At 45.0% G+C, this 19,071-nt stretch overlaps 2 protein-coding genes across 34 annotated transcripts in view; one reads left to right on the top strand and one right to left on the bottom strand.

Annotated features, from left to right (window-relative positions):
• LOC103347791 (uncharacterized) overlaps positions 1-4,152 on the bottom strand; it is a 43,002-nt gene extending 38,850 nt beyond the window's left edge. Inside the window, exons 1-4 of the mRNA XM_089323559.1 lie at positions 4,077-4,152; positions 3,776-3,930; positions 3,475-3,690; positions 365-2,504 (exon numbers count right to left, since the gene is read on the bottom strand). Of these exons, the coding sequence (XP_089179685.1) occupies positions 1,851-2,504; positions 3,475-3,690; positions 3,776-3,930; positions 4,077-4,152 (1,101 nt within the window). The 3' untranslated portion in view covers positions 365-1,850. The remainder of the gene's footprint in view (positions 1-364; positions 2,505-3,474; positions 3,691-3,775; positions 3,931-4,076) is intronic.
• The window catches only part of NFIB (nuclear factor I B), a 494,444-nt gene that overhangs the window by 242,091 nt on the left and 233,282 nt on the right, over positions 1-19,071 (top strand). For 14 of the 33 annotated variants that reach the window (XM_051857860.3, XM_070052215.2, XM_051857855.3 and 11 more), the window contains one exon: positions 10,216-10,747. In XM_051857860.3, the coding sequence (XP_051713820.1) occupies positions 10,216-10,747 (532 nt within the window). The other 19 variants (XM_070052278.2, XM_089317143.1, XM_017341233.4 and 16 more) reach the window with 8 other exon arrangements.

Raw genomic sequence — 19,071 nt, 5'->3', positions numbered from 1 at the left:
TAGATAAGGCCTGCAGTGACCTTGGCACTGGCTGGAGAAGAAGCTGTGCTGTGGGGGCTATCCTGAAAGATCAAGACCCCAAGGGCTGAGAAAGCCCTATAAACAGAGCACCCCCACAAACCCTCTCTTCCAGGATATCTCTTGCTCCTTTTTGGTTTTCCTCACCTCACCATTACTGCTTTCTCATTTTCCTTTCTCTTGGAAACAAATCCAAACCAAAAACTACCAAGCATCCTCCATGGCCAACAAAGTGTCCCCCAGCCATAAGCACCCTACGCACAGGCGGGACACCTGCGAGACATCTGAAACCCCTAAGTAATGGGCCTGGGAGGCCCCGGCCACCTTCCCTTCTCTGGGGTCTTACCTGGGTCTGCCGCTGCTTCTTCGCCCTTGGTGGATGATGCTGCAGCTTTTGTGGGCTCTTCTGTGTAATGGTTGTCAGTTTTTCGTTTTTTGTTTTGTTTTTGTTTTTGTTTTTCCTTTTCTAAGCTTGTGAGCAACTTTTGGATGCAACCTAGCTTGGGTGGCAAGGGCACATGATGTCTGTTGGGAAGGGAAGCTAACAAGGGGGCAGGAGTAACACCCAGGGTGTCTGGAGTCACTTGTCCAGGAGCTCAGCACTGGGCCTCTTTGCCAGGGGACAACGGCTGGTTCTGGGCTCTGTGGCTGAAAGGAGAGCTCTCTGGGTGCCAGGATTGCACTGGGGGTGGCGTGGGGAGGAGGGAGGGAGGGAGGAAAAGAAGGAGGGAGGGAGAGAGATGGGCCCTGGATTTTTAAAGAGACCCCGAAATAATGGCTTCTGTAAGAGTCCAGGCATTCAAAGAGGTGTGCTCAAGGACATGAGAGCGTTCGTGCCAAGGGGAATGTCTTTTATGGTAAATTAACTCCAGTTAAATTGAATATTTGTTCAAAGGGAAACTCCAGTAGTTAAAGATGGTATTATCACTTGAGCTTCCCCGCCCCCTCCGCTCAGAGGCTGCCCAGGGTTCGAAAGGGATGCAGCGCCCGGTGCAGTACAAAGTGGTGCTTTGGTTTTTTTTTTCCTACCTCCCCCCCACCCCCCACCCCCCCGCTTTTAAAATCTAAGACGAGGTTGCTTAAAATGTCTGAGAAACGAGTGTTTATTTGGATTAACCCCGGCTGCCACCTCGTTGTCTTTCATCTAGAAAGACTGTCAACTTTATCCCAGCTTTTCAAAAAAGAAGAAATGACCCGCACAAAGGAAATTAACGTTGTCAGTAAAAGAGGAGGGCATTTACCAGGGTGGGGGCGCCTGGGCCCTCAAGGGTTAACTCGGGGACTTCGCGCAGTTTTGCGACTTTACCTGTCGTCCGGGGCCCGCTGCGCCCCTCCTGGGCCCCGGGCCCCCCGCCTCCCAGCGCCTTTCTTTCTCCGGCCTTGGGTTTACGGGGGCTGCAGCTGGTAGACTTGGCAAGCTCGCCTCATTAAGAGCCCTCTTTGAAAACCGACTGTGTTTGAGCATTTCCCTAATGAGGACAGGACGGGGTTAAAAAGTGACCATTTCATGGTTGACTTGAACCTGCCTACTTTTCTTGATGTGTCCTTGTGAAACGCTTGGTGTGGACAACTCCCACTTGGTGAAGGAAAAAAGTCACTGGTCCTTTCGGGTCCGCAGGAGGCGGTGTGTGTGGGGGTATGTGTGTGAGACGGCGTGCAGAAGCGGGAGAGACCCGCGAGAAAGTTGCGGGAAACCACTGCGGGGGCCTCCAGACACCCGAACAGCAGCCCCGCGGGCAGCCGGGCGGCCCGGCCAAGAGGTGGGAAGGAAGGTGGAGGCCGCTGCAAGGCTCCTCCCGGCCCCGGCAGCCCCGCTAGGTGGGCGCGGAGCCCTAGGCACTCACTTTTCCTTTCTCCATTGTCTGGGCAGCCTTTGATTCCACCTTCCCTCCCTCGCCCCTGCAGAAAGAACACCGGAATTTGGGGGCTGGCGCGAGTGTGAGCCTGAGCGTCAGCGGGTGCCAGGCAAACCGCCGCCCTCCACACCCCCTCTCCAGCTCATTCACTCGGCCCGCAGCACCGGCGGGTGGGGGCGGGGCGGCGGCGCGGGCGCCCGGTGGCCCCGGCCGCTGCGCTCCGGAGAGCCGCGGCGGCACCGCACCCCGCGCGTACCCGCGCGCCCCGCCCCGCCTGCGCCCCGGCGGGGAGGGAGCCGCTTTCCGCCGGCGCCCCGGGCCCTGGGGGGTGGGGATTGGGAGCGGGCCAGCGGGGCCGCAGGAGGAGGAGCGCTGAGCGGGGCGCAGGGAGGAGGAGGAGGAGGAGGCGGAGGAGGCGGCGGCGGCGGCGGCTCCGCCGGTCCTCCCGCTCCGAGCGAGGCCACGTGCACCGGGCACCCCCAGGGAGGGCGGCAAACCGCGGCGCGCCGCTTGGGCGCAGCTGCCTCGGGCGCGAGCCCGCGTTGGGGAGACCAGGAGGACCCCACACCCCTCCCGACCAGCGAACGCGCACTCGGGGCGGGCGGCTAGGGGCTGCGCGCTGCGCCCCAACTACTTGAGCCCAAGTTCGCTCAGGCCCGCTCTTCCTCGGCCTCCCCCTCCTAAGCTGGGACCGCGCCCGCCCTGGGTGCGAGGGTCGGCGCCCGGCCCCGGGGTGGCCTGGGTGTGAGGGAATTTTCCACTCGTTCCTTTCTCGGGCCCAGAACGGCGCAGGGCTTCTTCTCCTGGACGTCCCGCGGCTTAAAGTGTCCGCAGCCAGTCCGAAACACCTCTTCCAGGGCGGGCGTTCGGGGGTGCGTGCGTGCGGTGTGGCGAGGGGGTGGGGGGCGGAAAGAAGAGCTGTGGGGAAGAAAAAACAGAAGTCATGGTTCTGTGGCTCCGGTATGATACCTCTCACGAATAAGAGAGCGAGGGAGCGAGGAGCAGGAGGAGGAGGAAGGTGGGGGGCGGGGGTGTGGAGAGGCTGGTGCAAAAGGAATGCGCGTTTGCAGGAGGAGGAGTAAAGCGATGATTGTGTAATTAAATAATAAAACAATCCTTAAGTCTGATTTGGAGAGAGCTCGAGCGGGGTCCAGAGGGTGGAACTGGTGAATTTTTCAACTTCCAAGTTTTGCAACGAAAGAAAGCGAGAGAGGGAGGGGGGGAGAAAAAGAGCCCAGAGCAGAAGAGAGGAGTTTGAAGCCGAGCGGGAGAGCGAGATTTATCGTTTGGGATTTTTCTGGAGATCGCTCCCCCCTGGGCTCTGGGCCGCAGCGGTAGCGGCGGCGGCGGCGGCAGCAGCAGCAGCAGCGGCAGCAGCAGCAGCAGCAGCGTCCTCGCTGGGCCGGGTCAGACGCGCGGCGCGGAGCAGCACGGCCAGGCGGGCGGGCGGGCGCGGAAGAGCGGGCAGCGGCGGCGGCGGCGGCGGCTGCAGCCCGGGCCCGCGCGCGCCGCAAGCCTCTTCCGCCCCGGAGAGCTGCGCTCACGCCCCCTCCCTCCCTGAGGCCGCTCCCCGCTCCCCCCCACCCCTCCCTGCCCCCACCCGGCCCTCTCCCGCGCGCGCCCCGCCACCCGCGCGCACTCGCTCGCGCTCCCCCTCGCGCACACACACATGGTCGGCTCGCGGCAAAGTTTCGCCTGCGGCCGCCACTCCAGGATCCTGCCGCAGTGCTCCGGGCTGTAACCTTGAACTTTCCCAGCGCGGTGACACATTCTCCTCGCTCTCCTCCCGCCCGCCCTCTCGCGCCCCCCTCCCCGCCTTTTTTGAAAAAGCATTTCACCACCCGCTGCCGCCACCACCACCACCACCACCCCGATCCAACCCGCACCGAACCTTCCCGCACCCCTAAGCCCCCCACATCACCGCCGCCACCACCACCACCATCAACAACAACAACTGCACAACAGAAAACAAACCCCAAACCCAGGCGAAAGGCAGCCGGCGGCGGCGGCGGCGGCAGCGGCGGCGGCGGCGGCGGCTCGGCGGGCAGGGCCGGCGCTCGCGGACGGCAGGAGGGCTCGAGGTGTAGATTGGATTTCACCCCGGGAAACGCAGCGCGCCCAGCGGACTCGAAGCTTGGCTATTTAAGGAGGACTAGGTCTGAGGTGAAGTTGCGGGGATCCGGCGCTGCGCCCCGTCCTGACCGATCGCGCCGCGGGGCTCCGATGACTGTAACATGAATAGATGAAATTCTCGCTTCTGGAAGATTTTCGTGGGCATCTCCGGGAAAGTGCGTTGTAAGGCGAAGTCATGATGTATTCTCCCATCTGTCTCACTCAGGTACATGTCTCGGTCGCTTTCTCCAGCTTTCTCTCCGGCCCCCAAATGCCTTTGTGTTTGGTTTGGTGGCTCTTCATCGTGCGGAATGTTAACAGCTTTCCCCCCAAACCTCCCAGCCTCAGGGTCTGGGGAGAAGTGCCCCGGAGTTGCAACGGGCTTTGCGGGGCGGCGCGGGAGCCGGCGTGAGGGCCCTAGCCTGAGGCCACCGCGCGCACCCACCGAGACCTGCGACTTTGGCACGCGGAGCGGGCGCCGGCCCGCCCGGCACGGCCGGACGAGGTTGCTGGGGGTAGGTAGGACTGGAGCCCGCAGCCAGGAGCCCCAAGCGTTAGCCCCTTACGCGGCGCCCCGAGTGTGGGCTGCGGCACCGCATCCCCGCCCAGGGTGCCCGCTGTTGCTTTGGGCCGCTCTCTCTCTCTTGCGCGCGCGCGGAGGCGGACTCGGGCTTCAGAGCAGCTTTCGGGGCACTGCCCATGAACTTGGCCGAGGGGACGCCGGCGCGAGTCTCTGTGCGCGCTCTGGACTCCCCTCCAAGGATGGGTGGGTGCCGAAGAAGAGTCTGAGGTTGCGGTCCTGAGACCCATTCCTTCGCTTTCTTTGGGGACCGGATGCCCTGGTCCGTGGTGACCCACACACTCCGGGGGTGTCGAGCGACCGCATCGCAAGGGCGGTCTTGAAGTTGACACAAGTTAGTTGGTTGCGGTGAATGTTAGGGACTTTCAGAACATGTTCACTTTGTGGAGACCTGTTTACTTGGCGATATTTGGGGAGTATTTGATAAAGGCATAAAGTAGTGTTTGAAAGCGTAAGGCTTTTTTTTTTAAACTTTGAAAATTGTCCTAAAACCTAAGGAACAATGTTAAGAAATAAAACACTGGTTATATACTTTGAAAACAGAACACAATTTCTATCACTCGCAACCAGACAGTCCGCATGGAAAAGTGGCGAGAACTAGCAGACTTACCTGGGGGCAGTTTTCACCGCTGCCTGACGAGCTCACTAGGTATCTAGCGCAGAACAGTTATTTGAAGCAGCATTTTAAAGCTTTAAAAGAAACGGGCAGTTTACTTCAGTTTTGAGAAGTGCGTGGCAAGATTGGTAATAGATAACAATTCTCTTTGACACTGGCATGAAAGTAAACAGGTAACGAAGTGTTGGCTAGTCTTGGGGATGTTAAATTTTTTTAAAGTCTAATATGATGCATTTTTACAATGGACAAATAATTAAGATTTCAATTGTATGACAATTAGAAGCTATTGTGATTCAAAAGGACTAAGGCATTCATAAATTGTGAATGAAGATGAAAACAATGATAAGGCTTATTCAGTGATTGGATACAGTCCTGTAGCTTTTTGGCTGACACATTTTTTATTGTTTATATTTTGTTTGGCATCTGAGTATGATTAACTTAGATATGGCTATTTTAAGCAAGTAAACGTGCACTTTAATTTAACAAAACTAGAAAAAGGAGTTGCCCAGCCATTTGTATTTTAAAAGCTGTGAATGACAATAACCAATAAGCATGATAAGATTGTTTCAGGTATAACGAATTGCTTTTAGGTGCAAAAGTTACCTTTAATATTTACCCATTGGCCAGATATTTTTCTCTTTCTGGGAAACCACATCTATTTGATATTATTTTTACACTGAGATAAAAGAAAACAAGTTACAGTAAGCTTTTCACTTACAAAGCACAATGCAGTTATCACTTATTCTCACTTGTAAAGAACCAAATAATTGTGCGTCTTTCAGTATTTATATTTCCAGTGTTGACTTTTCTGAAACACTGCTAGCAAATTATATTGCATTTTTACTTTCCTCTATGTGTGTATGTAAAAAAGCCACTAGTTTTATCTCAATTTTTCCTAAGTTAAAAGTAAACATTGCAGCATTGTGACATATGGAATGTTAGGAGCATATACGCAGCATAATCACTCAGCTACCACATTAGGATTCAAGGATACATACTTACAACACTAAATCATAATGACTAATATTCTCTACTGTGTTAATAATAGAATGCTAGGCTGATGTATCAAAATGGTTTTGGGGATTGAAGGCCTATACCAACGAGGGAGTTTTGGCTTTAGGATTCTCAGCTAATCCCTGTGTGACTTTATAGGGAATGTAAGGTGTTGCAAAAGTGAGGGTACATTAACAGTGTTACTTTTGTGTCAGATCCATGGTTTAGATGTGCATTTGGAGAACCCTGATAGCTGTAGCTCAACCTGTTTTAGTAGATGCAGACAGAAAATAAAGTGATGTTGTTAATTTGTTGAAAACTTCAAAAAGTATCTTTAGTTGCAAAAAGGTAGCTAGGGTTTAGAAAGAACCTTACTTTAAAAAGAGCTACCATGAAAGTGGATATTTAGCAAAATGGTATGCTGCAGTAGTAGTACATCAATATAAATCGGTATTTATACATCAGTATACGCCAGATATTAAAGGAAAATTCAGAGCCATCGGATTTGATTTAATATTTGCTTTTTTAAGGTACAGTGTAAACTCTTAATTTACATTGATTTTTTTTCTTCTGTTGTCCTTCAAGTTCTTAAGGTATATTTTATTCATGGTTTATTGTTGCATAGCGATGCTTCAAGAACACCTCGTATTTACTCTCCCACCTCTATATTGTTCTAGTTTTCCATCCCTTTTATGCAGAAAAATAAATATGCCTGCTAGAATTAAGACTATTTACTTTTACAATGGAAAATTGTGGCTTGGTTATTTTATCAATTTAGTCCAACTAAGGAACTTTTAAAAGGGAAAGAATTACTGAACATCAGTGCATTTTAATAAAATCTGAGAGAGTAAGGTACACATTACTTTTGTATAGAGCCATTTGATCTTTAATTGCTAATGTGCTTTGCTACTTTAAAAACATTTTTGTAATTATTAGAATTACTGTGATAACCCATTATTTACAACATTTGAATGCCTTAGTAACTTTTTTAAAAAATGAGAACAGTTGTTATGTTCCATATTCCATGTCACTTATAACCCTTAGGAATATATTGCTACTCAATATCAGGAAACAGTTGCATTTTGAAGATGACATTTAGACATGTCAATGCAAAAATGTACGTGACATAACAAATCTCCACTTAGAATCCTTTTGGGGGGTATGTCTCCTTGTCAAATCAGTGTGTCACTTGAAAGGAGTCCACCTAACAGTGAAGCCCTGAAATATATTAATAAGGCAAATTGGCAGCCTGAGAGAGTTTGCCACTTCTGTTAATCAATAAAGAAAAATGGATGTTTTAAAACAGTATTTGGCATCACTGATAGCAAACTCAAGGTAACCTTAGAAAATAGTGTTTTCTTTGCAATTGCTAACCATTTCCAAATTCAACATTCCTATTTGCATTCTGGTTGTTTAAAATTATCTATTAAAATTTTGAGATTTGTTCTGTGAAAGAAAATATGTCTGGCCTAATATTGAGACTTAAGCAAATTTAATCAAAACTGTGTTTGATGTCTTTATAAGAAAATGAAATGCCAGTGAGCATAGTACTTCAGGACATAAGTCCCTAAATGTTACTGAAATGTTTAATATCTTTAAAATAATATTGCATTCTATTAAACATGGCAAGTGTAAAATGAGTGATACAGTGCTTCCCTCCCTCCTATGTGCTCTCTACAGTCTGAAGTTTTTAGTTTATGAGTGCATATATGCATGTTTTTTAGTCATATCAATAAATCATAGTAAAAGTCAGATTATAGGAAGTGAGTTCCCCAAGCACATTTAAGTCCACATTTCCTTGAGCAGGCTTTCCTTTTGCATATATTTTGAAGGGGGATAAACAAACTTTTTGTAGTTAACAGTGAAAGCTAAAAGCATGGCATCAGAAAGTGTGTGGAGATAGGGAGGTCTTATCATGGGCTGTGGTTGCTGTGAGCAGGGCTGCCTTCCCACACAAAGAACAGATTGTGGTTTAACTCTTTCCATGGCCTAGTTTAATGTGCTCGCATAGTAACTGAATTGTTCAAATCTCTGCTGGAAACTACTGATCGGTTTAATGATTTCCTCTGTGGCATTTGGTTATGCCTCATGCTGTGATGTAATCTTGTGCATTCTGTATTGTTATAAAATTTTGGTTCATACTTAGTCTGCTGTAGGAATGTTTTACAGCAGTGTGTTAGGATACTTGATAACTACGTTATTGATTGAATGGGACATACACCTCTTCCATATCTGAACTGCAGACGGCTAACATGTTGTAGTCTTTTTCATTCAAATCTTAAATTCCATCTTAAAAATGCCTTCCTGGCTATATGGAATTTTTGGGACACTTTCCACATTCGAATGGCATTAGTTGTATTTTCTTCACCTCAACCTAACTGAAGTAGGCAGTCTGCTGGTTACAGAAAATTTCTTCCCCATAGTTCAGGGTGACTTGTAACTTGGGATGCCATCAATTAGGGAAAGTTCTTTTGGATTTGGGATGACAGTATGGGCAATGTGATCAGAAAGTGGTCACAGTGGAAGTTCCCTTTCACTTCAGATCTTGGCTGCTGCATTCACCCAGTGTGCATGCATGGGACATTAAGCGCTTTCTCTGAACAGCAAGAGGCCTAGGCTTCGAAGACAGGTTTTACCTACCCCAGCGAATAATGAAACACTGAGCATATTAGGGAAGAGCCTGAGGGTTCTGTAGGTAAAGAGGATCTACCATTCCTCACTGCCCCCTCCCTTGAGAGAGGCTTGCGTGAAACATGCAGGAAAAAAGGCAGAGGCATAAAGGTAAACGACTTGATTTGAAAGATGGGTGCTGCAGAATCTACCCGTGTGCAGATCCACAAGCACATCCGGATCTGTGTTCACCTACAGTCCTGTCTTGAGAATTCATCATATATGGCAAATAACACCGAATGGATTCCACAAAAGCAGTAACGTTGCTGACCAGCAGTGCGCTCCTGGTGTCACCCTGCCACCACATGCAGAGACACAAAGAATGTAAAGTTGGTGCCAAGTTGCCATTTTTCATTGTTCACCTCCGATTGATTTTAAGGGGTTTAGAATAATTGCCATACGCATGTGATCGGTTAACAAATTAACCGACTCTGTGGGGCTTCATATTCTCTAGGAAGCTGCTGGAAGAGCATTCATTTCATTTTTGTTAGCTTTAAAAACTTCTCTCTAAAAAAAATGCAAGTGTGTGTGTGTGCACGTGCGTGTGCATCTGTGAGCGAGCACTAGTGTCTGTGTGTGTGTGTGTGTGTTGGTGGTGCAAGGAGAGAATGCACTGCTCATAGTCTGGAAACCTTCTGTTCAGGACACTGATACGACAAGCTCTGTCCTTTGCCCACTTTCTCTCACTGTATACCGGTTTCTCTAGTTACCACTCTTGGAATGGTGCTGTTTCAGTGTTGGAATGTTGGACGTTTGATAAGAAAATGGATCAAGTTTAATGGCGCATGCTCTTTGTGCCACCAGCAGCCTCTTGCTGAGAGCATGCTCCAAAAGCGGGAACTGTGTGGCATTACGCTGAGCATCTATATGCTTTGTGTTTCTGTGCCACAGAGAAGAGAAATGAACTATGGCATCGCTCCTGCCTTCTGAACAGCTCTGCTCCGATTAAAAAAAAAAAACCTCACTGTGTTCTTTGTAAAATGGTACTGCACAGTGTTAGTTAGTCAATCAAATATTTAAACATTGCATTAGGTGCCAGGCACCTTGGTTGCATATATCTTAAAGAATGTACAGTGCATGGCATTCGGGTGGGAATGAGGGGGATGGGGCCAGAGTGAAAATACAAAATCTAAGCCTTATTTTCTTTGCAGGAGGGAGAATCGATCTGTGATTTTGGTGGAAAGGGGGCAGCTTGGCATACCTTATTTACTTCTTGTCCTTCTGTTTTCATCATTTTAAATGAGAAGTGAATGTGATTTCCATGCGTAACTTTTTGTACTTACTTGTGAATGGAGAGGGGTCTTGTTTCCTGAGCTTTTAAAATTAAACTGACTGTGCACATCTTCTCTGCCCCCCTTCCTCTTCCACAGGATGAATTTCACCCATTCATCGAGGCACTTCTTCCACATGTCCGTGCAATCGCCTATACTTGGTTCAACCTACAGGCTCGAAAACGCAAGTACTTTAAAAAGCATGAGAAGCGAATGTCGAAGGACGAAGAAAGAGCAGTCAAAGATGAGCTTCTCAGTGAAAAGCCTGAAATCAAACAGAAGTGGGCATCCAGGCTCCTGGCCAAACTGCGCAAAGATATCCGCCAGGAGTACCGAGAGGACTTTGTGCTCACCGTCACTGGCAAGAAGCACCCGTGCTGTGTCTTATCCAATCCCGACCAGAAGGGTAAGATTAGGAGAATCGACTGCCTGCGGCAGGCAGACAAAGTCTGGCGTCTGGATCTAGTCATGGTGATCCTGTTCAAAGGCATCCCCTTGGAAAGTACCGATGGAGAGCGGCTCATGAAATCCCCACATTGCACAAACCCAGCACTTTGTGTCCAGCCACATCACATCACAGTATCAGTTAAGGAGCTTGATTTGTTTTTGGCATACTACGTGCAGGAGCAAGGTAGGAGCAGATTGTTCTTTCTTCTAGCACGGCAAACCCTGTCTGCAAACCTCCGTATGTGGAATATCTGGCTTGGCTTACGTGTTCCTCGAGGCCCCTAGTTCTCCTTCACCCTCCCTAGGTAGAGTGCTGTGCTGCCCACTTCCACTCACATGTCCAAGGCCACGTGTGAGCCGTGGATGTAGATACCGGAGCTGTCATACCTGGATAGGCTTGGGTGTTTCAAAGAATGACCACAAAGAGATGCATATTCCAGTTGCATTCCATTATTTCTTTGAAATAATATACTTTTTTTCAAAGGCACAAGCTAGTCGGAAAGATATATTTCATTGTGCTTCACTTTGTGTGCGAAGCTGTATTTCCTGCATCTTGTCATCTTTTCCCGATTTGAAAAATGTAACTTTACTTATGAAGAGTCAAACCGCTTTTAATAATCTTTGTGTTAGCCTCTTAACTAATGAGGTGGATGAACTTGGTTCACGAATGTGGTTTCGTTGCCCTGAAAATAGAATTAATATTTACTATTACAAAATGCTTACTTAATACAGTTAATATCAGAAAGTCTATGTAGAGGTAGACTGATTTAATATTTCTGTCAACACTTTTGACTGTGCAATATTCACTGTCGATTGAGTGGAATGTAGTTCTTGTTTAGATAATGTATACTATTTTCTGAGAGTGGCCTGATAACACTTAATATTGTTATTTTATTTGAATGTAAATTCACAAAACTTATGGAGGAGGAAAGGTGCAGCTCTCCTTACAAAACCTTACAGGATAAAAAGAGAAAGTGGACTGGTTACACTGGTTTAAAATGAATCTCAGAAAGCATGCAGGAACCGCATACCAAACCTATGTTTTAAAATAGTCAATAACTAGAGTGATACAAGTGTTGCTTGAATAATTCAAACTAGGTGATGTTGTTGCGTTCATGAAGCATTTAATGTTTTTGTTTTTTAATATATTTTCCTTAAGTAGGTGAGAATTTCTCTTCTTCAAGTGAGTGCACTAGAATATAGATATCCTTGCGTTAGTAAAAGTTCGTAGTAAAACATCATTTAACAAAGCAGCATACCAAAGTGGCCTGAAGTTTGAGCTGCCACAGATGGCAGGTCATTTCTGAACTTGGCCTGGTGGGAGAGAAAATGGCCTGCAGATAACCAGGTGGCAGACGGTTATCTGATGTTTGTTATATAAATGTGGGATTTAATCAATTGCGGTGAACTTTATTAACACTCCAAAAATAAAGTATCAGAATTACTCTTTTGACTCAGAAACCAAGGTATTTCCTACAAGCTCTTTGTTTTGATGTTCGCTGATACAGTGTTAGAGATATGCCTAAATGCAATTTTCAGTTTTTTAGTCTGACTTTAAATAATAGAGTTGGGCATCGCCTATTTGGACAAATTATATTTTCTTAAAAATTGAGACATTGCCTTTATTATTTCATGCTTTTGGACATTGAATTCCAAGTCATGATGGTTTGGGGAAAACATATTTTTGTCCTGTGCATCTTAAAATAAAAGCTCATTAACACATGACACTTCATTTGATTGACAGATGTCTAGGAGGTGACAGTTCAAGGTGGGCTGTGTATAAGTGTTGGATTGACTATAAATGTGTTGTAAGTATGTTGTGGAGGTAAAGGGTGGAAGTGAAGTTTTAGAAAGAGGGTCCTGTAACTTTTTAGTGTAGGTAAGGAGGATTGCAGCCGCCTCACTGCTGCTTACGTTTTTACCTTGCTTAAAGGCTAGTCCTTGAGGTACACATGCATGCATATTTACTCCCAGGGCAGGCAGCCAACTCTCTTAGTTTTGATGAACTGACAATAAAGAACGTATCTTTTGGATTTGTGAAGATAGATTGAAAAGAGAAAAAAATGCAGAAATGCCTTCTGCATTGCACCATCGGTCCAGATAATCATAAAGTTTTAAGCAACTCTTGGAGAGCATATTTTCAGATAAAACATGGATTTTGCTGTTGTTTCAAAAACCTCCCTTGTGAGAACCTTTCATTATGTGACCCCGTGTGTCTAATTTGTCTCCTCTGCTACCTGGCACTGTGGCATCTCTTCTTTAACATCTGCTGACTTTTTCTTTGAAAAACTCACATTGGATGCTCTTGCCTTTTTTTCTCAAAATTTATTTTTTTTTCTTTGTCAAGTATAGGTTAATTATGTCATTTTGCAGTGTGATTGATTAAAGAAGGCAGATTTTAAAAGATAAGTCTGTGGTCAGGGGACTGCATGTCTCACATTGTGACTTTTTATTTCTCCTCTAAGTACATGAAAATACACTTAAGTCTATTTTATAAATCAGGTAAAGAAATATAAAGAAAAAGATGAAAGAAATATCAGAAAAGAGAAATATAATGTGTGCCACAGAATGAGCAACGAAATTACCTTTCCCTCCTTTTTTTTTTTTTTTTTAAATTCTTTCTCTCCACTTCTGAACGACTGGGAGAAAAACATGAGAAAGAACAGAGAGAATGCCAAAGATGGTTGCCACTGGCACCAGGATTGGCATCAGACCCTCTTTGTTTAGCTCAGGATGCCTGTGATTTGTTAGTTGGCATCCGCATTGCAGTGTGGAGTGATGTTACAATATATTGACAATTTCCAGATCTACAAATGTCAATAGTCCCCTTGGTTATTTATACAAGATCACGTACTGCATCTCTTCCTGAGGATGAAATAAAGACCAACATGTAATAAAGTCCCATTGTTGACCAACTTCTGTGCTTTTCCTTTTCCCTCTTTCTTTTTTGGTTCAACCCACATTTTTTTTCTTCTTCATGCCCAGCAGCCTCATCTTTTCTGAAATGTGGAAAGAGTTACTAGAGCTTTGACACAAGCTGTAGTGCTACATCTGCATCTGATATGGTTTTGGAGAAAATTTATGCATTTTGAAATCATTTTTGATATATAGTTCATCAGACTTTTGCATCACAGGGCACTATTTTCTTTAAAGTGAAATCTCTTTGTTATTCAGCTTCTTCTGTGCATATAGTCTGGTTGACCGCAATTTAGTCCATTTTACTATTTCTTCACATTAGCAAAGGGTCATGTTCAATACAGTTGTTTATTAGGATTATATGCCCCCTTCCCCACTTTACCTAAAAGGTACACATCATTTGGGACTATCTGTGTTTCAATCCATAAAATCATTTGATGTTATTGATTCAGAGGGCTGCGCTTCGGCTGTTTCGTTGCTACAAGAACCGCCATTTTGTTTGTGAAGTGCCAGGCGAGGGGGAAAAAAAAAGGCAGACACTGTGTTTGATGCCAATAATGGTTGCCAGTGGCACCGAGGTTGGCATCAGACCCTCTTTGTCTAGTTGCTGAATGCCTTTGATTCGTTGGTTGGCATCCGCATTGCAGTGGGCACACTGGAAAGTTTTTGACAATCCCTGAATGAAAGCTGCTCGCTTGTTTGCTGCAGCAAACCTTAGCTAATATAAAACCTTTCCTTTTTTAAGGTTTTTTTTTTTTTAATAAAAAGATTGTGACAGGGAAAATAGTTCTAAAGCAGTCTCCATTTTCCCAAAGATATTAAAGATGTCCAATGATTCTGGGCAGGTGGTACCTCTTCCCCATATTGTCTTTGTTGTTGCATTCCTGAAAGCAAAGCAAAACAGAACAACCCCCAAATCAGGCAAGCTTTGCACACCACACCTTGCTGGGATGTATGTGTCCCATAGGATGCAGGGTATGCTATGATAAGTGTACAGAGGACATGCTGAGTGTAGGCACATGTAATGCATTCATTGTCACTGACTGTTGCTTTCAATCACATCACTCACTGCTTGTTTCTCATGTAATCTCTAGTTCCCTCAGTTTCCACACTTCAAATTTTATGGTAACATGTTGAGGGGACTTACTTTTCCCTCTAGCCTGTAATGCATAGCAGTTAAGTGTGAAAAGAAAGGAAACCTTAATGAGGATACCTGTGTGTTAAGGTCTGCTACAAATCAGCCATTCCTGAATTTCTCAGTCCTGTATCCAAATGTTGCCAAAGTCTCTGCACAAGTCTTCACGCTGGCAACAACCAACCCAAAGGCTCAAATGATTTTGGTTGAAGTTTCCTAGATAGTTAGCATTAATATTGCTTTCCGGTTAACCACCATTATCTCGTTAATTAATAAGAAGGATTAGCAGTTCTACCCAAAGGGCTGCACAGAAGGAAGTCTGGCCTATGGGATGCCTTGAGTCACCAGACTGTGTCCTGTCTGAAGGGGGAAAGAGGCGGGGGTGCTGGGGGACTGGTCTTTCTCTGAGGCAGGGAAGTGTTTTGGAGAGCGAGCGAGCGAGCAAGAGAGAGAAGAGAGAGAGAGAGAGAGAGAGAGAGAGAGAGAGAGATGTGTCACAGCACAGCAAGAAGTTTAAAGATCTCAAGAGATGGTAACTGTTGCTATGAGTTTAACAGATTAGAGTTTAAACCAAGTCAGCCTAACTGATTTTTGCACTGTACTTTGCACTCTTCTTTAACATGCTTTGGAGCGCTAAAGAGAGTCCAGAAAACCTCATCGCTAGCATGAAAACATCGTTTACTTTAACTTTATGGAACCTTGAAAGTATGATCCATCGTTGAATGGTAGCTTTTGTTGTTTGATTGTTAAATATGATAATGATTGAAGTAGGTTTTGAAGTTGTGAAAAATGTGACTTGTTTACAGGGGAGGTTGTAATCATTATTACTGTTTTTGAAATAGAATCCTTCCTGGTTGTCACGTATCATTAGTGAGGAAGCTAATGCTAAGAATTGTTTTCTTCCTTCAGTTACTGAGTTTCAGAATTCTTTTGGGTAACAATTATTTCTTTATGAAAAGCTTAAGTAGATAATTGTTTGACAGTTGACAGTGCATTTTAACATTTTAATAAATTTCACTTCATTTGCAGGTATTTCTCATTACAGGGAAAATAAGCTTTCATAATTTGTTCAGATGAGGCTGCTATGTAGGATGATTTGGTGAGCTTGCATTGTGAAAGCCTCAGAGAGCATAAAGTGTGTGTGTGTGTGCATGTGTGTGTGCATGCGCATATTTGATTGAGGGGAACACTGCTAAGTCTTCCCAGCTAGTCTCCTGTCCTTGGCTGAACTCATGAACTCTAGTGCACATTTGTTTGCATTCTGTGCATACAGAATTCACAAGATAAAGAAGGGCTCTTACTGGCATGTCTTGCCCCTAGATGTAATGAGACCTTTGTGGGAACATATATTGTAAGATAAGATACTTAGCAATTTTCTCACTGATAAGAAAAAAAGCACACTCTACAGGACCACAAGCTCACCCTCTCTGCCGTGATGTCTCTGACACAAGAGAGCTTTGCCAGACAGTTCAAGAGTTAAACTCTGAGGCCCCAGTTGCCAGCTGGAAAGGCTTGGCATCTGTGTTCTGATATGGCAAACTAAGCTCCTGCATTGCTCTTAATCTGATCTCAATTTCTTTTCAAAGGGAAGAGAGGGTGAGAAGGGAGGGAGAGAGAGGGAGAATATGAATTTGTTATATCAATTATGATTTTCACAAAAAATTTTTAAATAACACTGCCTACTTCACTTTCTAGAGGCAGCGAAAGTTGCCTACTAGAGTCCTACTGAAAGCATGAGGCATCCTCCCTTATCCATCCCCTCCCTCCGCTCACATGTCACTGCACATTTTGTAATCAAAGAAATATTAATGTGGATTGTGTGTTTCAATTTGCAGATTGCATATACAGCGTCTGTCATGTGATACAATCACCCCAAATAATTGTGTATGTGTGAGATCGTATTCATTGTTCAGGAGCAATGGCAGCTTGCAGGAGCTCAGCTTGCAGGGACGGAGCTGACCGCTGGGTTTCCTGAAGGATGCCTCTGCGATGGACACGGTTACAGCGCCTGGGTCTGGAGCTGCAGAGCTTCACAGGGGCCATAGAAAGGGGCCGCCGATTGTCCCTGGTCTGGGTCCGTCTGTTTTCTAAAGTGGTCCATAAGAGGTGCATGCATCCAGAGAGGCAGGATAGATTTGTAGATTTGGTAGGCTTTTTTTTTTTTTTAATTTGTTCAGTTGTTTTTCCCTAAACTTGGAAATTAGGATGGAGCTGCTAGAAGGAAATTAAAGCTTGAATCCTCCATTAACTTTTTGCTTTTGAATTTGGCACTCTTAATTTGAAGCAACAATCCAAGATATCCAGTTTAGTATCGTCTTTCTCCTCCTAAGTTTCCCCGGTGCTAGACCAGTAAGCTTAAAAACCAAAAGCCCTGTTTAATGACACTCTCACCCTCATTGTCTCAGCTGACCCGTTAGAATCCTAGCACCTGAGTAGGGAAGGAGCCGATGGGAAGCTGAGTCAGAAGTCCCTGGAATTCTTCAAAACTGAGATGAGTTAGTTTTCGTTTCATCATCACAGGTAGTTTTCTGTCATCATGGTGACTTGCGTGATTAGTGGCTTCACAATCAAAGGAATAATTCACGCTTTGAAGTTTAAGATTTGCGGATTGGAAAGAGCATAGGAAGCACTCATTAAACAGGCGATTTTTAAATATCTGAACATTTTGAGGAAAAGCAGTGCTGATGCCTTGTTCTGAAACCAGCTTCTGGCAAAGTGTTGCCTTTCGGTTTGCGCAGGACCAGCATTTTCTAGTTTTGATGTTGATGAACTTGCCATACTTGAGGGGTTTTTCGGTGTAAATGCTACAGTGGAGCAAATGATTAGCCCATATGACGTTCAGAGCAGGTTTTCCAGCTTTTCCCCTTGCATCCTTGGGGAGGAGGAATAACTTTAGAAATCTCAAGGACCAGTGGTTATGCGATCGGAAACTCGAGTTAGTACAGCAGTGAGCCTCAGTGCCAAGTGCAGCAAGAAGAGGCCCTTCCTCTTGATTTTGCTCCCTTTTCTGTGGCAGTGTGGTACGTCGCCTCCTTCTCAGGTAAATTCTTAGCTCCTTGAACGCTAATGCCATGATGTGGTGAATTTAACTGAGTTCAGTTGTTAGGATTTGGCAAAGAGAATAAATCATCAAACTGCAGAGAACTTGTGAAAACTGAGTGCGTGGAGTAAGGAGGGAGCCTGTGGGATTAGCTTGTATTAGACTGAACATTACAGGATGTGAGACTAATAGGACTTGAATGGTTGGCTTTTGGGTTGTTATATTATTCAGAAAGTTGGAAGAAATGCTACCAATTAACCAACGAGGTGGAAAGACCTTGAGGCTGAATTGAAGGCCACACATAACCAAAAAATCCTCAAAATTTAAATGAGGCAGTGTTCTTTGAAGGGGGAAGCAAACTACTCATGTGCGTAAATATATTGTTTATAATAAAACACTTAGATGTACAGATTCTCTCTGTTTATGATGACAGCTTAAACAGGACAGCCGGGATGAATCACAGACAAATTAAAGAACTCTGACTAAAGACTATATAATTGAAAATAGGGGGTGATGGATGCAGTAATTTTACTGGGTGAAAGTTGCCTGGAGGTTGTATATTTTCAGAATCCCATTTTAAGGCAGCTTGGAGTATGCAGTAAGTTATTGATGAAGCACAAATCAGTTGAAAATGGAATCTGCTTAAACAAGTACAAAACAAAATAGCAATTGCCTTTGGAAAAAAAGTTCCTTAATGCTAAATATATGCAGTTTTAAAATTCTTGTTAGCATCAACTCCATTTCTCAAAATAGGGAATTTGATAAATTGAATCCTTAAACTACACCTATCTCCTCCATAAAAGTACAGAAAGTATTTAGCAAGCATCAGTTAGTATTAAATGACACCAATGAATATTGTGATGTTGGATGAAGGTGAAGTTTTTTTCTAAAGTCTGATTTTTTTCAACTCATCATTGAAAAAAAATGCATGGAAAATGTATTATTGTTAACCGGGAATGGTGGGGTCCCAGACAAAAATCTAATCATAAGCACAGATGTTAAGAAAAAGTTATTTGAAATAGGGTGTATTCTGTTATTCGTGTAAGTAGGGGATTACATTTATGCCTATGTTAATAACATCAGTGTGTCAAAATGAAGTCTATACCCCTCTATTAGTGAATTCTAAAGTGTGAAAAATGTTCCTACTTAGGACAACTTGTATTTTATTATTCTGACATCTGCAGTTTCTGGATGGATTACCTTAAATTTGCTATGCTATGTTAAAAGCCTTGTTTTATGAGGTCTCTCTCAGCTTCTGGCCTTGGTGTCAGGAACCCTGCTACGTGATGCAACTTGCCTTGTTAGGTTTAATTGACCAAAGCTGATGTGTTAAAACAATTCATTTGTGCTGTAACTTATGCCCTGGCGAAGTTGCTACCTGAATCCCTTGACCTTGTCTTGTCTGGGTCATGAAATG

Source organism: Oryctolagus cuniculus, chromosome 1, assembly GCF_051225735.1.
Source record: "Oryctolagus cuniculus isolate XC-2025 breed Fujian yellow rabbit chromosome 1, ASM5122573v1, whole genome shotgun sequence".
Taxonomy (NCBI): domain Eukaryota; kingdom Metazoa; phylum Chordata; class Mammalia; order Lagomorpha; family Leporidae; genus Oryctolagus; species Oryctolagus cuniculus.
The sequence above is the reverse complement of the archived record's forward strand: the minus strand, read 5'-3'. Positions and strand labels throughout refer to the sequence as shown.